At 45.1% G+C, this 16,480-nt stretch overlaps 1 protein-coding gene across 4 annotated transcripts in view; it reads right to left on the reverse strand.

Annotated features, from left to right (window-relative positions):
- The window catches only part of LOC310693600 (tropomodulin-2), a 59,675-nt gene that overhangs the window by 32,683 nt on the left and 10,512 nt on the right, over nucleotides 1-16,480 (reverse strand). For all 4 annotated transcript variants that reach the window (XM_083475977.1, XM_083475975.1, XM_083475974.1 and 1 more), the window contains exons 2-3: nucleotides 8,945-9,137; nucleotides 6,296-6,452 (exon numbers count right to left, since the gene is read on the reverse strand). In XM_083475977.1, coding sequence (XP_083332103.1) covers nucleotides 6,296-6,452; nucleotides 8,945-9,070 — 283 coding nt within the window. In that variant the 5' untranslated portion in view covers nucleotides 9,071-9,137. The remainder of the gene's footprint in view (nucleotides 1-6,295; nucleotides 6,453-8,944; nucleotides 9,138-16,480) is intronic.

Below are 16,480 nucleotides of genomic sequence, written 5' to 3' on the forward strand. Positions count from 1 at the left end.
TCATGGGTTTTTTCCGCCAGACCTGGCAGTGTTTGGCTACTAATGTGAAGAACCCAGGCAAGAAGTGAACTAGATGGGTCTGATTCAGTTTAAGGCTGCTTCATGCATTCGAGGAACAAGAGACAAAAAATGCACAAAGTTGATTGATTTTGCCTTGTGATATTTAGTTGCTTGTATTATTTTTAGGGAGGTGATTCATAATTTCCAGACTTAGAAGCTAGCAATACTATGACAACTCCCAAAGGAATGCCTCCACGGTAGTACTTATCCCCATATTAGCAAAGCCCATTAAAACCTTATTTCCCCCTACAATATCTTCATGATAATGATAATAATAATAACAACAACAACAGCAACAGCAACAACAACAATAACAGTAATAACAATAATAATTACTGCAATTTATTACCTGCCCTTCACCTTAAGGTTCCAGGGCACGTTGCAACAATTAAAACTGTGTACAGTGGTACCTCGGGTTACATACACTTCAGGTTGCATACGTTTCAGGTTACAAACTCCGCTAACCCAGAAATAGTGCTTCAGGTTAAGAACTTTGCTTCAGGATGAGAACAGAAATTGTGCTCCGGCGGCGCAGCAGCAGCAGGAGGCCCCATTAGCTAAAGTGGTCTTCAGATTAAGAACAATTTCAGATATGGACCTCCAGAACAAATTAAGTATTTAACCTGAGGTACCACTGTATTCTCCTGCCAACCTAGCAGTTCGAAACCATGTCAAAGTGCAAGTAGATAAATAGGTACCGCTTCAGCGGGAAGGTAAACTGCGTTTCCGTGCGCTGCTCTGGTTCGCCAGAAGCGGCTTAGTCATGCTGGCCACATGACCTGGAAGCTGTACGCCGGCTCCCTCGGCCAATAAAGCGAGATGAGGGCCGCAACCTCAGAGTCGGTCACGACTGAACCTAATGGTCAGGGGTCCTTTACCTTTACCACTGTATTAGTAAATTCTCTCTCTAGCTCAGCAACTTTTCCCTTTCTTTGAAGCTAATGGCTTCGCTAGGGAACACTTGAACATCAGTATTAAAGCACAATATTTAAAAGTTTTCACTTAAAATTAACACAAAGAAAGTGGGCTCTAAAAACGTACATTCCAAGTGTCAAAAGTGAAGGTAAAGAGGTCCATTAAGTACAATAGCCTAGTGGCAAATTCAGAAGTGTAGGGTCCTTGCATGATAGTCACAGCCGTGCCCCTTCAAAGATTATACAACCCCCTAAGATTCCTAAGAAAATACGAGCAGTCGCTCTATCAAATTCCTTCCCGATTCCACAGCCTTCCTATGAAGCTTTTGGAATTCTTTCCTCCCGCCCTGCTTCCCCCAGCTTATTCCACAACATAATCAAAACCACACAGCTGACTTTAAAGCACACACACACACACACAACTGGGCATTCATCTTTTAACCAGCTGGTTGACACTGGAGAGCTCTTTTTGTTCAAGTATTCCCTAGCGAAGCCATCGACTTCAAAGAAAGGGAAAAGTTGCTGCGCTAGAGAGAGAAATTACCGAATTTTTCGCTCTATAGGACGCACTTTTTCCCCTCCAAAAATGAAGGGGAAATGTGTGTGCATCCTATGGAGCGAATGCAGGCTTTCGCTGAAGCCTGGAGAGCGAGAGGGGTCAGTGTGCACCAACCCCTCTCGCTCTCCAGGCTTCGGGCAGCTATCCGCAAACCTTCAGAGCACTCCCCCAGCCCCGCAAGCTCCGGTAGCAGCGGCAAGGCTGCGTGTAACCCTGCCGCCGCTCCTGGACCTGTTCTGGGGGCTGGGGTCGGGGGAAGCTTGGGCTGTCTTGGCTTCTGCCCGGCTGGAGAGGTTGTGCGTGGCTAAAGAGGAAGCCAAGACAAGATGGATCCCGCTGGCTGTCTTGGCTTCTTTGATCTTTGGGGCTGAGGGGGGAAATATTTTTTTTTCTTTATTTCCCCCCCTAAAAACTAGGTGCGCCCTATGGTCCAGTGCGCCCTGTGGAGCGAAAAATATGGTACTAACTGCAGGGCTTTTCCAGGAAGAAGAGTGGATTTTAAACTCTCGCCTCCGGCGGCACCCTTTCTGTCCCTCTTCCTGATGTGGTACATACAGGTACAGCTGAACCTTGATTCCAGAGTGAAACATTTGCGCATGGGATGTTGTTTTTCCTTTTTTAAAAAAAGCATCAGTACACTCGCATGCACCATCTGCGCAATATCACACTCTGGCACTACATGCAATCCGAAAGAACACTCCTACTTTGCCCCAGACCAGGTCTCAAGGTAGAACTTTTTTGGGTGGGGCTAGAATCTGGAAGTTGTGGGGGAGGGTCCCCAAAGCTGGGAGTGGGTTTTTTTTTGGGTCGGGGTGTGTGTGTGTGTTTCAATAGGTCCATGGGGAGCAAACTCAGCGGTGAGGCAGGCATGCATTTCCCTGTCCTTTTTATTTTTAAACTGGTCCTTGCAAAAAGTACAGTTTTGAAATATTATTTTTTAAAAGCTGGGAGTGGGCTCCGCTGTGCATCAGTGTGGAAGGACAAGGGAGCTGATGGATCAAGTGCCATGTGTGCACCAACAAGAAACCAGACTGATTTACCTATTTATTTTATTTTATTTTATTTATTTATTTATTTATTTATTTATTTATTTATTTATTTATATCCCGCCCACCTGGCTGAGTTTCCCCAGCCACTCTGGGCGGCTCCCAATCCAGTGTTAAAAACAGTACAGCGTTAAATATTAAAAACTTCCCTGAACAGGGCTGCCTTCAGATGTCTTTTAAAGATAGGATAGCGGCTTATTTCCTTCACATCTGAAGGGAGAGTGTTCCACAGGGCTGGCGCCACTACTGAGAAGGCCCTCTGTCTGGTTCCCTGTAACCTCACTTCTCACAGCGAGGGAACTGCCAGAAGGCCCTCGGCGCTGGACCTCAGTGTCCAGGCTGAATGATGGGGGTGGAGATGCTCCTTCAGATATACAGGACCGAGGCTGTTGAGGGCTTTGAATTGTGCTCGGAAACGTACTGGGAGCCAATGCAGATCTCTCAGAACCGGTGTTATGTGGTCCTGGCGGCCACTCCCAGGCACCAGTCTAGCTGCCGCATTCTGAATTAATTGCAGTTTCCGGGTCACCTTCAAAGGTAGCCCCACGTAGAGCGTGTTGCAGTAGTCTAAGTGGGAGATAACTAGAGCATGCACCACTCTGGTGAGACAGTCTGAGGGCAGGTGGGGTCTCAGCCTGTGCACCAGGTGGAGCTGGTAGACAGCCGTCCTGAACACAGAATTAACCTGCGCCTCCATGGGCAGCTGTGAGTCCAAAATGACTCTCTACCCAGGGAGTTTGAATACTGAATTATATTTCAATTGTTTTGTTGAAGTTTTCTGACAATATGGCTACTGTTTGTGTTCTCTTTGCCAGATTTTTGGATACCGTCTCTTCAAATTTCCTGAAATTTTATGTGATTCATTGCACCTGTGGGTAGCCTTTATAACACTACCAGGGTTCTGCCAACAGTATCAGCCAAAGAATTGATGCTTTTGAATTATGGTGCTGGAGGAGACTCTTGAGAGTCCCATGGACTGCAAGAAGATCAAACCTATCCATTCTGAAGGAAATCAGCCCTGAGTGCTCACTGGAAGGACAGATCCTGAAGCTGAGGCTCCAATATTTTGGCCACCTCATGAGAAGAGAGGACTCCCTGGAAAAGACCCTGATGTTGGGAAAGATGGAGGGCACAAGGAGAAGGGGACGATAGAGGATGAGATGGCTGGACAGTGTTCTCGAAGCTACCAGCATGAGTTTGACCAAACTGCGGGAGGCAGTGGAAGACAGGAGTGCCTGGCGTGCTCTGGTCCAGGGGGTCATGAAGAGTCTGACATGACTAAACGACTAAACAACAACAACAACAACAAATGTGAGTTTTGTACAATAAACTACATTGTTTATTTCAATTAATTTGCACAAGGGTGTATCTCTTCTGCTTATGAATTTTGAAACGGTATAATGTTATGAAAATTTTGTTAGTATATCATTAGCTGACGTGTTGCTTGTTGTTGTTTCGTGTGTGAGCGCAGCCATTTCAGCAGTTGAAAAGGAAGTGCGGGGAGAGTCTCAGCGCAATGTCACACAATACAAATGCACAAGTGCCTCCGCTTCCATCAATCTGAAACAGTGCAAGATGCGCTGCTCTGAGACTGGCTGTCCCTCTGCTTAACTGCCGACTGGCTTGTCGCTGCCTCAAGGAAGGATAACCTCAGGTCTGAGCCTCCAAGGCAGCCACACACCCCCTCAGTCATTGCCAGCTCTCACAACTGAAGGCTGGTTCCCCTTTCCTAGCAGGCCCCTCTTCTTCCTTCCCAGAAGTGGAACTGGCAACATCCCCCCAAACAGCTCAGTTCCAGTGAGGATCAGGCTACGAAAGCTTTCCAAACAATCGTCGCCCTGTCATTTATACAACAGGCTCTGCCAAAATAAATATTGTGGTCAGAAACACCACATAGATCACACGCCCTGCCAGCCTCGCTCACGCCTGACCCTTACGCAACGACGATAATGTGTTGCCAGCTTCGAATTAGGAGACGCATCTTGTGCAAGAGCCCGGAAGTCTCCCACAGGGCTCCTTCGTACGGCAAAAGGTTATTGTAGCAAGACAACACTCGCAGGAGTCCAGTTTCAGACAACCTAGAATCATAGAATCATAGAGTTGGAAGAGACCACAAGGGCCATCGAGTCCAACCCCCTGCCAAGTAGGAAACACCATCAGAGCACTCCTGACATATGGTTGTCAAGCCTCTGCTTAAAGACCTCCAAAGTAGGAGACTCCACCACACTCCTGGGCAGCAAATTCCACTGTCGAACAGCTCTTACTGTCAGGAAGTTCTTCCTAATGTTTAGGTGGAATCTTCTTTCTTGTAGTTTGGATCCATTGCTCCGTGCCCGCTTCTCTGGAGCGGCAGAAAACAACCTTTCTCCCTCCTCTATGTGAACCTGTCCTTAGATACAATGGTTCACACACACACCGCACATTTAAAGCATGCGCACCCCACCGGAATAATCCTGGGAATTGTAGCTCACCCCTCACAGAACTATAATTCCCAGCACCCTTGACTACAATTCTCAGGCGGCTTCTTTTTTTGGTGGGGGGTGTATACAGCCTTAAGGAAGCTTGAAAACCAGCTTCCCCAGTTTGACCAGTTGTTGGACTCCAACTCACATCAGCCCCAGCCAGCATAAGCCTATGGTCAGGGGTGATGGGAGTTGTAGTTCATGCAACACCTGGACGACCTTATCTTCCCCATCCTGTGTCCAGGTGCAGACCTTATGGCTACACCACACCATGCCCATTTTTATGGGTTTTGGTTTTTTTGCTTTTGCGTTACACCCACCCTGAAAAGAAACTCTGCAAAACTTAAAAGCTGGCTCACTGTCTGAAGGCAACCCTGTTTAGGGAAGTTTTTAATGTTTGATGTTTTATCGTGTTTTTAATATTCGGTTGGTAGCCACTCAGAGTGGCTGGGGAAACCCAGCCAGATGGGCGGGGTATAAAAAATAAATTATTGTTGTTGTTGCATTTTGCCTAACCGTGGATTTAGGACAAAACAGCTTCTGACTGAGGGGACAGACCAGAGACCAAAATTTGATTTACCAGGGTGCGCTTATACAAATCACTTGGGAAGACAGGCAAACTAATATCAGTGTACTGGAAGAAGCAAAGATCACCAGTGTTGAAGCACTGATTCTTCAACATCAACTTTGTTGGACTGGTCATGTTGTGCGGATGCCTGATGATCATCTTCCAAAGCAACTACTCTATTCCGAACTTAAAAATGGAAAGCGTAATACTGGTGGTCCACAAAAGAGGTTTAAAGATTCTCTCAAGGCAAATCTTTAAAAAATGTATAAACACCGACAACTGGGAAACACTGGCCTGCGAGTGCTCCAGTTGGAGAACAGCCTTTACCAAAGGTGTCGTGGGCTTTGAAGACACTCAAACTCAGGACAAAAGAGAGAAACATGCTAAGAGGAAGGCACGCTTGGCAAATCCACACCGTGATCAACTCCCGCCCGGAAACCAATGTCCCCACTGTGGAAGGACGTGTGGATCCAGAATTGGCCTCCACAGTCTCTTACGGACTCATTGTTAAAACCGTGTTTATGGAAGACAATCTTACTCAGCTACAAGTGATTGCCGAAGAAGAATACAAATCATATGTTAAAAGTCTGACACTTGGCACTGAACTTCCATTGCTAGGTTGATTTTCAGCATGAGGCCACCTATCTGCCCTGCCATTTTGGCCATCCGTGAAGATGAGGGCTTACCTTTTTTTTCTCCGGTGAAGGGCACGACATCCTCTCTGTCTTGGTGCTCCAAGGCTTGTTTTTCCAAGTAGGACAACAACCGCTCTCTGTCAAAAGGTCCTGTGGCAGGTTTACTGGTCTGATCCTTCTGGCGGAAGCCTGCCGGTAGAAGCGCATTCTATCAAGGCAGACATGAGAGAGGGGAGCAGAGAGTCAGTAGGATGGCAAACTGCTGTCTTTATTTAGAACGATTCTTTAGGTTCCCAGAGCAGCTAGGACAAGGCAGTCCCTGTGCGCAAGCTTACTATCTAAAACACACGACACAAAAGGAAAAAGCGAGGGGTAGGGAAGAGGAAAGGGGAGCGCAAATCCAGGTGCACATTTTTGAGGACTGGGACACACATTCTTAAATAGTAGCTGAGTCCCTACCAGAGAAGAATGGCAGATTAAGTTGATGGATTGTGCCGAAATGGCAAAAATGACCGGAAGAATCAGAAATCAGGAAGACCAGAATTTTAATAAGGAATGGGGGGGATTTATAATTTATCTTAAAAAATCATTGTAAACAATTAAAATCGTTAGCAGGATTGGAATAACACTTGTAGTTTAATGGTAAATTTTGGATATAATGGAGATGTAAAAGATTTGGATTATTTTATGATAATTATCATAAAAGATGCAGGAGGAAATGATTAACAACAGGACCCACAAAGGGGAAGAGGGGAGTCCAGGAGATTCTCCGGAATCTTGTTTTTATTATCTATGTTGGATATGTGAGTGTAAAACTTTAATTTCAATGAATAAATATTTATCCTGATGACCAGCTGAAATTAAGACATGCTTCCGTATGGAAGGAGCCAGAGCTAGTGTTTGCCCTTGTTTTCCATCTCTCCCACTGCTGTAACTTGCTACAATCACTGCTGCCAGACAATAGTTGAGAAACGGTGGACTTTCAGCAAGTTTCGACATTATCTCTAATTTTACACTCAGTTCTTGCGTGTGCTCATTAGGGAGCAAAGAACGATGAGACAGGAGCTTCCAAAGGAGCACTGAAAACATTTATTTTAGCCCAACGCCAACACATTTCAAGTCTTACAACCCTTCTCCAGGAGCACTATGCAAGTGAAATTATATACCATCAATATTTAATGCCTATCCAATGAGTGGCATATCATTTATTTCAGCAAAATAGTAATTATTATTATTATTATTATTATTATTATTATTATTATTAATTCAATACCCCACCCATCTGGCTGGGTTTCCCCAGCCACTCTGGGTGGCTTTAGCATTAAAAACAGAATAAAACTTCAAACATTAAAAACTTCCCTAAAAATGTTGTGAGAAATAAAAAAAAGAACCACTATGGCTGCCACCAAAAAAGAAACAGAAGAAAAGCTCTCTTGAGCCTTTCAAAAAAATGTTGTTCCCCTTGAAATTGCCCCTTAGGAACAATCAAATTTTGGTAGTTCTTCCTACCAGCTCACCTTCATCCTCCACGGGTCGAGTTTTACAATACATGTAACTCTGAGCTTTGTGAAGATTTTGATTTGTGATCCTTAAGGCTAAAATCCAATTACTCTTATTGATTGGACTTTTTACTTGTCTTTCACCAGAAGGTCCCAGAGCAGGTTACAACATTGTAAAACTACAATATTAAAATCAGATAAGACAAACTACGATATGAGAACAGAGTGGGTCCTAAATACATATGGGGTGTCAGAGTGAAGAGGTGTGTCTTCATTATATGATGGAAGTTGTACAACGAAGGTGCCAGACGCACCTCTCTGGGAATGAAATTTCACAGCTTTAGGGGCTGCCACAGAGAAGGCCCTGCCCAAACCCTCCAACATTTCTCTGATGAAAATAGGGGCATCCCATTCCATAATGATAATTTTACTATTTATATCCCACACATCTTAATGGGTTGCCCCAGCCACTCTGGGTAGCTTCCAACACAAATAAAAACATAATTAAACATTTAAAAAACCCCTTCCCTATACAGGATTGCCTTCAGACGGCGGGGGGGGGCGGTGCCAGATAACTCTATACCCTCCTACATTTCTCCAATGAAAATAGGGACATCCTAAGGCATGGGTAGGGAAACTAAGGCCCGGGGGCCGGATCCAGCCCAATCGCTTTCTAAATCTAGTTCGCGGACGGTCCGGGCATCAGTGTGTTTTTACATGAGTAGAAGAATGTGTCCTTTTATTTAAAATGCATCTCTGGGTTATTTCTGGGACCTGCCTGGTGTTTTTACATGAGTAGAATGCGTGCTTTTATTTAAAATGCATCTCTGGGTTATTTGTTCTCCCACCCAAAAAAAAAAAAAAAAAAAAGTCTGGCCCCCACAAGGTCTGAGGGTCAGTGGACCGGCCCCCTGCTGAAAAAGTTTGCTGACCCCTGTCCTAAGGAAAAATGGAATCAAATCAGAAACTGGGACGGCTTCTCTAAATCAGGGAAATCCCTGGAAGATAGGGACACTTGGAGGTCTGCCTCTCCTGACCTGGCCTGGCTAAGGACCCCATGAAATTCCAAGGACAGTAAAACTACCAAGAGGACCCTCTCTGCTGATCTTAAGAGAGTCTCCAGGGAAGATGGTGGTCTTTCAGATATGAAGGGTCTAAGTTGTTTAGGCTCTTAAACACGAATGTCATGTTTGGTACACACCTCTGGATCCAGATCATCAAGAACACTTTCCAGCTGCTTTAGCTCATCCTCAGAGAGTTTGTTGAGAATTTCATCTTCGTTGATGTTCTTGTATTTCTCCAACTCTTTCCGGAACGGCACCGACATGGCTCTTTCTAAACAGGGTCCTTTGAAGGTTGCTTGTCACTCATTCAAGAGTCAGTCTTCCCAATGCCTGTGAAAAAAGTTATCTTTGTTTTTTGCTTAATAATAACAAATATATATATATATATATTATATGCCAACCATCAGATTGGGTTTTTATTTTATTTTATTTTACTGTAGATCTCAGGGCAGTAGTTCGGCCCTCAGACTTCAACACTAGTTTCCTATAAGAGAACAGCTTTTTCTTCTCACCCACTGGTCCTGTGGAATCCTAGAAGGCTGGCAACCCTAATAAATCTTAATAGATGAACAGGGTTATGCGAAACTAGGAGCCAAAGAGAATTAGTATAATCCTTTGCCGTTTTCTGCTGCTAAATACTGGCATTAGTTTTACAAAAGCTGACTTGATCCACATTAGAGCTCACACTCCACTCCTTGCCCTCCCCCATTTTAAAGATAAATGTCTCCGAAATATTGCATGCAAACTGTTAACAGCCACTTTGAAAGATGAGCAAGGAACAGGGCTGAACCTTTAAGAAAACATCTAAATAGCAATTTTTTAAAATAAAATATCAACGAAATGCAAGTACTCCAGCCAGCAGTAATTCACAAGACAGAAAATATTTTTTAGAACTGCATTAAGAACATGGGAGGGTGGCAACATGAGAACAGATGTTATGAGGTCTAAAACTGGGAAGTAAGGCTGCAATCGCAACCTCACTAACCTGGAGTAAGCCTCACTGAATTTGGCTGCAAGTGTAGCTTTCTCCTGATTGAAGTGCAGAGTGTTTGAGGACCGGGACATTCGCAGGGAAACCAAAATGCTTGTTTACAAAGCTACTGTACTACCAACCTTACTGTATGCTTGTGAAACATGGACCACTTATAAACGCCATCTCCAGCTCCTCAAAAGATTGTCTCTGAAATCAACAGTGTCTCCAGAAAATTTTGCACATCACTTGGGAAGACAGGCAAACTAATGCCAGTGTACTGGAAGAAGCAAAGATCACCAGTGTTGAAGCAATGATTCTTCAACATCAGCTTCATTAGACTGGTCATGTTGTGCAGATAACTGATTATTGTCTTCCAAAGCAACTACTCTATTCCGAACTTAAAAATGGAAAGTGTAATGCTGGTGGTCAACAAAAGAGGTTTAAAGACTCTCTCAAGGCAAATCTTTAAAAATTTAGTATAAACACCGAGAACTGGGAAACACTGGCCTGCGAGCGCTCCAATTGGAAAACAGCCTTTTCCAAAGGTGTCATGGGCTTTGAAGACGCTCGAACTCAGGACAAAAGGGAGAAACTTGCAGAGAGGAAGGCATGCTTGGTGAACTCCTGCCTGGAAACTTATGTCCCCACTGTGGAAAGATGTGTTGATCCAGAATTGGCCTCCACAGTCACTTATGGACCCACTATTAAAACCATGTTTATGGAAGACAATCTTACTTGGCTACGAGTGATCGCCAAAGAAGAAGAAGAAAGATGACTTCTGAGTAGTCGTAGCTAGGATTGCACTCTTCAGGTTGTGTATCCTGTGTTCTATTCACAGTTGTCCCCTGATGCGAATGAACAGGACGACCATAGCTTTGTTGATTTCAATGGGTCTATTCTGAACAAAACAAGCATTCAATTCAGTCAGGAGTGGGAGCCAAAGATAAGAGCCAGGGACCAAGATAACCTGTTGTTTCAAATCTCCTCCATTCAGAACTCATTCTCTCCAATGGCATTACACCGGTATTCTTTTCTTCCGCAGTACAGGGCAAGAAAAGAGATTCATTTCTGCACTAGTCAGCTGGGGAAAGAAATGTTTACTTCTCCAGCTCTTAGGAAATTGCCTTTTAATCATATGATTACCACGCTTGCCTTGCTAATTGGATTCTCCACCCTTAGCCTTATGCAAATAAACTGTGCCATGCCCTGTCTGAGAGCCTTATCTTGTCTACAGCTTGAGGCTCTCAAAGAGTTCATTGGTCATATCCTCTGTTCTTCTCATTCCCTTCCCCTCCCCTCCTTCCTTGTCTTTTTTGGCATGCTCTCCAAGCAACTTGCTCACTTGGGTAATGGGGCTCATTAGAGCGAAGCAGAGCTTGCCAAGGTACGCAGCAACGAAGCAACAACAACTCAGAAGAAAAAGAAGAAGGGTCTAATGCACATTCTTGACTGGGTTGTACTTGCCCGCACAAAATAACCAGATCATTCCACAAAAATATGAGTCACTGCTCATCTAATGTGGACTGAACTTTAGATAGGAGTCCAACTGCCTCCAGTCTGCAGATACAGCACAGCGTTCACAGACCAGAAAGCAGTATTTTATACAATACTTTTCTTAAGTATTGGGTAGGGAGCCTCCATGGTTGTCTTTTGGCTGCCTGGAATGGGTCGTGGAACTGTGATCATGCCTCTTGCTTGCCTGGAAGGAGGATGGAGAGGGGTGTGGCATTCAATCCCCACCCTACCATTAGGCAGAGGGGGGCAGGTGCCTCAGGCGGCAGTGGTGGGGAGTCAGGCAGAGGTGGCGACAGGGCTAGGCCAACATTTTGCTGCCTGAGGCAAACCAGAAAATAGCTCACCCCCACCCTGGGAGTTGTAGTTTGTTAAGGGTGCTGGGTTATCAGGCTCAGGGACAAAAAAGCAGACCTCCAGGCCTCTCTGTTGAGGCCACCATTTCTCCAGTTCTGCTTTGCACCCTCTCTGAGTGTCCCCCCCCATTTATTTATTTATACTTTTCAAGTTTATACATTTCACCAATTCTACAATCATTTTGAAACTTGACTTCCTTCCCCCCTCTTTCTGCGGTTCCTTAAATTTATTTTTAATATCTTCTGCATATCCAAATTAACTTAATTTGCTCATTTATTTCATCTTCTTTAAATATGTACAGTGGTACCTCAGGTTACATACGCTTCAGGTTACAGACTCCGCTAACCCAGAAATAGTGCTTCAGGTTAAGAACTTTGCTTCAGGTTGAGACAGAAACCATGCTCCAGTGGCAGCAGGAGGCCCCATTAGCTAAAGTGGAGCTTCAGGTTAAGAACAGTTTCAGGTTAAGAACGGACCTCCGAATAAGTTACACAAATAAGTTTCTATACATTTTTGGTAGTTCTGTCCCTATAATTCCCAAAATAAGTTTGAGTGTTTCTGACTGACTGAAATGTGTCTTTGGATGGCGAGAAGGTACTCTGGTGGTGAGAAAGCACTCATCCCCCCCCTCCCCAGCCAAAATCACACACACACACACAATTGAAAAGGCTTCTATTTGACCGAATCTGGTCATTCTCTAATGGACTGAGTCAATCAATGCTTTTTTGTCCATCTCGACAAAGATGCCCATGTAACAATATGGCTATTTATGCAAACCAGCCCCCTCTTCCTTTGATCTAGAGAAAAATGGAGCTCAGCATTAGGGAATAGAAGTGGGGGTGGGTGCGAAGGGTCACCCTTCCACTTTGATGTCTGGGAAACCTCCAAAAAATAGTGCAACAAGAGCATTTTATGGGCATGGAGTCAGAGTCTACCAGGTGGGTCTACCAGGGGCACCAGGTGGGCAGCCAGGTCTGGGTCAGGCCTCAGAGCTGACACCTGAAGCGGTTCTAAAGGAGGCCCCAGAAGAGACCCCCAAAAATCTGAAGCTTTTCTACCAAGGTTTACAGAAATCCCCAAAAAGATGATTAAGATGTTTATACAGTGGTGCCCCGCAAGACGAATGCCTCGCAAGACGGAAAACTCGCTAGACGAAAGGGTTTTGCGGTTTTTGAGCTGCTTCGCAAGACGAATTTCCCTATGGGCTTGCTTTGCAAGACGAAAACGTCTTGCAAGCTTGTTTCCTTTTTCTTAACACCGTTAATACAGTTGCGACTTGACTTCGAGGAGCAACTCATAGAACGCAGTGTACATAGTAGCCTTTTTTGAGGTTTTTAAAGACTTTGGTGATTTTTGAAGCTTTTCCAAAACTTCTTTTGCAGCCATTTGGTAAGTTAAGCTTTTAAAACTTTTGGGGGGGGTTGGATTTTGGGTTGGGGTGTTTGGAATTCAAGGACTTGGTGTTGGGAAGGGGTTTGCAAGAATCTGGAAGCTTGTGTGGTTTTTTCTGCATTTTTATGATTTTCTGTGACCATTGGGCCACTCTGCTGTTTTTTAAAAAAAATTCTGGATTTGAATTTCTGTGTGCTGGGTGGCTGGGGGAACAGTTGGGGAGGGGTTTGCAAGAATCTGGAAGCTTGTGGTTTTTTTTCTGCATTTTTATGATTTTCTGTGACCATTGGGCCACTCTGCTGTTTTTTTAAAAAAAATCTGGGTTTGAATTTTGAAATGCTCTTTACAGTATGTGTGACTTTAAAGAGCACTTAATAAACTCTTGTTGTACCAAATTTGGCTTTGTTTGGACTTTTTTTGACCATAGGAACGCATTAATTGATTTTCAATTGCTTCGCAAGACGAAAAATTCGCTAGACGAAAAAATTCGCGGAACGAATTAATTTCGTCTTGCGAGGCACCACTGTATATGTTACAACTTGCAGCTAGGATTCTTTGCACACTAAAATTGAAGGAACCCAAAGGATGGATATGAAATGTGATGGACTACGCAGCAAAGTTAACAACCAAAATAAGAGGACCAGGTGACAAAGGTTTTGCGGAAGAATGGAAGCCTTTTTCGGACTATATATATAAAAAAGATATTATTATATGATGAATATGAGAGCAGGATTTGAACTATGAGCGACAGAAGAACCTAAAGATTAGAGTAGCGTTGTTAAGATATGAGGGAGAGAAGGGAGAGAAATAAAAGCACCATGGAAAAGGAGGTGGGAAGTCGACGGAAATAACAAAGAAAAAACGTTTTAATAAAAAATATGGTAAAAAGGAGGCCCCAGAAGCAGTGGCGTAGCGTGGGTTGTCAGCACCTGGGGCAAGGCAAGTAATTTGCGCCCCCTAACCTGTGGATTTGCGCCCCCTAACCCTAACCCCCAGATGTTGCGCCCGGTGCGGCCGGGCCCCCCCTGCACCCCCCACGCTACGCCACTGCCCAGAAGAACCTTCCAGACCCTCACAGGAGCCTTCCCCTTAACCTGAAGAACCAGGTGTCCCCACCGCACATCAGCAGTCCAGCAGCACAAAGAAGTCCACCTGAAGGGAACCTCTGGAACCGAGGAGATGTGTCCATTTTCAGGTGGGATTGGGGCTGGTTCTGGAGTCTGAGGTTCTCCACAAGGGGATGCAGCTTGGAGGAGGTAGTCTGGAGACACAGGCTTCAAAGGCCCCCAGTCTGCCCCCAGCCTTTGTTGGAGCAAAACGCTCACCTGGAGCTATCCATGGTCTAGACCGGCGGTTCTCAACCTGTGGATCCCCAGATGTTGTTGGACTACAACTCTCATCATCCCTGAGCTCTGGTCTTGCTAGCTAGGGATGATGGGAGTTGTAGTTCAACAACATCTGGGGACCCACAGGTTGAGATCCACTGGTCTAGATCATGGGTAGGCAAACTAAGGCCTGGGGGTCGGTTCCGGCCCAATCGCCTTCTAAATCCAGCCTACGGACGGTCCGGGAATCAGCATGCTTTTACATGAGTAGTATGTGTCCTTTTATTTAAAATGCATCTCTGGGTTATTTGTGGGGCATAGGAATTCATTCATCTCCCTCCCAAAAAATATAATCCGGCCCTCCACAAGGTTAAACCACAGAGCCTAGGACTTGCCAATCAGAATGTTGGCGGTTCGAATCCCCATGACAGGGTGAGCTCCTGTTGCTCGGTCCCTGCTCCTACCAACCTAGCAGTTTGAAAGCATGTCAAAGTGCAAGTAGATAAATAGGTACCGCTCCGGCGGGAAGGTAAACGGCATTTCCATGCACTGCTCTGGTTCGCCAGAAGTGGTTTAGTCATGCTGGCCACATGACCCAGAAGCTCCCTTGGCCAATAAAGCAAGATGAGCACCGCAACCCCAGAGTCGGTCACGACTGGACCTAATGGTCAGGGGTCCCCTTACTCCCAGGTCCTAGTCTGACACTCTATGCCAGGCATAGGCAAACTCGGCCCTCAGGGGTCAGCAAACCTTTTCAGCAGGGGGCTGGTCCACTGTCCCTCAGACCTTGTGGGGGGCCAGACTATTTAAAAAAAAAAAATGAACGAATTCCTATGCCTCACAAATAACCCAGAGATGCATTTTAAATAAAAGCACACATTCTACTCATGTAAAAACACCAAGCAGCCGCCACAAATAACCCAGAGATGCATTTTAAATAAAAGGACACATTCTACTCATGTAAAAACACACTGATTCCCGGACTGTCCGCAGGCCGGATTTAGAAGGTGATTGGGCCGCTTCTGGCCCCCGGGCCTTAGTTTTCCTACCCATGCTCCAGATGTTTTGGGACTACAACTCCCATCATCCCTGACCACTGGTCCTGTTAGCTAGGGATGATGGGAGTTGTAGTCCCAAAACATCTGGAGGGGCGAGTTTGCCTATGTCTGCTCTACACTGTATGGCTCTGTTGCTGCAAAGGATTTTGCATCCTCACATGAGGACAACAATCAGAACTTGGAGACACACTGATACATTTTCCAGTGATGTGACGCCCTCCCCTAGTTTATCCTAGTTTATCCTGTTCAGGAAAAATATATATCTTTGTTTCAAAACAAAACACACAAAAAACCGCTGTGGTTATCTAAGGTCACAATTTTGCAATCTTGGCTTTGGTATCCCACAGAGGAAGTTTCCCAGGCTGCTGTTTGAGGTTTTTCACTTCCCCCCTGCAAACAGCGATAACAACATTCCGTGGGAACACCAGACTAGCCTCGTTGAAAGGGAGACATCTTTGGAAAAAATTACAGCTAATAGCAGCAATCTTTCACATAATTGCCCAGTTCTTCCAGACTGGTAGGCTCTGACTACTTAAGAACAAGCCTCTTCCTTGGTCTTTTTCCATTTCAGATGGATGAGAGGTGGAAGATCAGATCCAGACTTACAGAGCAACCCAAACACCCTTTGCTCTGAGGGATCATAGAGTCGTAGAATTGTCGGGTTGGAAGGGACCCTGAGGATCATCTAGTCCAACCCCCTCTGCCTTGCAGAAATATGCAGCTGTGATGTTTCTGTCTTGGGTGGGAGAGCTAGAATTGCTCCAGTTTAGCTTGTCAAGGGTGCTGCGAGTTGTAAGGAGACCCCTATTCCCCTGCCAGAGCTACAATTTCCAGAGTTCCCTGGTTAAGAGGGATTGATTGCTAAACACTCTGGGAACTGTAGCTCTGGTAGAGGTGTAGGGATCTCCTAACAGCTCTGAGCACCCAGAACAAAACTACAGTTCCCAGAATTCTTTGGAAGGTGGCATGATTCTTTGAGAATTGCAGCATGTGCTTTAAATCTACAGCCACACCTTCTTTCCTTCCCTCCTTCCTTCCTTCCTTCCTTCTTTTCCC

Source organism: Podarcis liolepis, assembly GCF_965112155.1.
Source record: "Podarcis liolepis genome assembly, chromosome: 14".
NCBI classification, from domain to species: domain Eukaryota; kingdom Metazoa; phylum Chordata; class Lepidosauria; order Squamata; family Lacertidae; genus Podarcis; species Podarcis liolepis.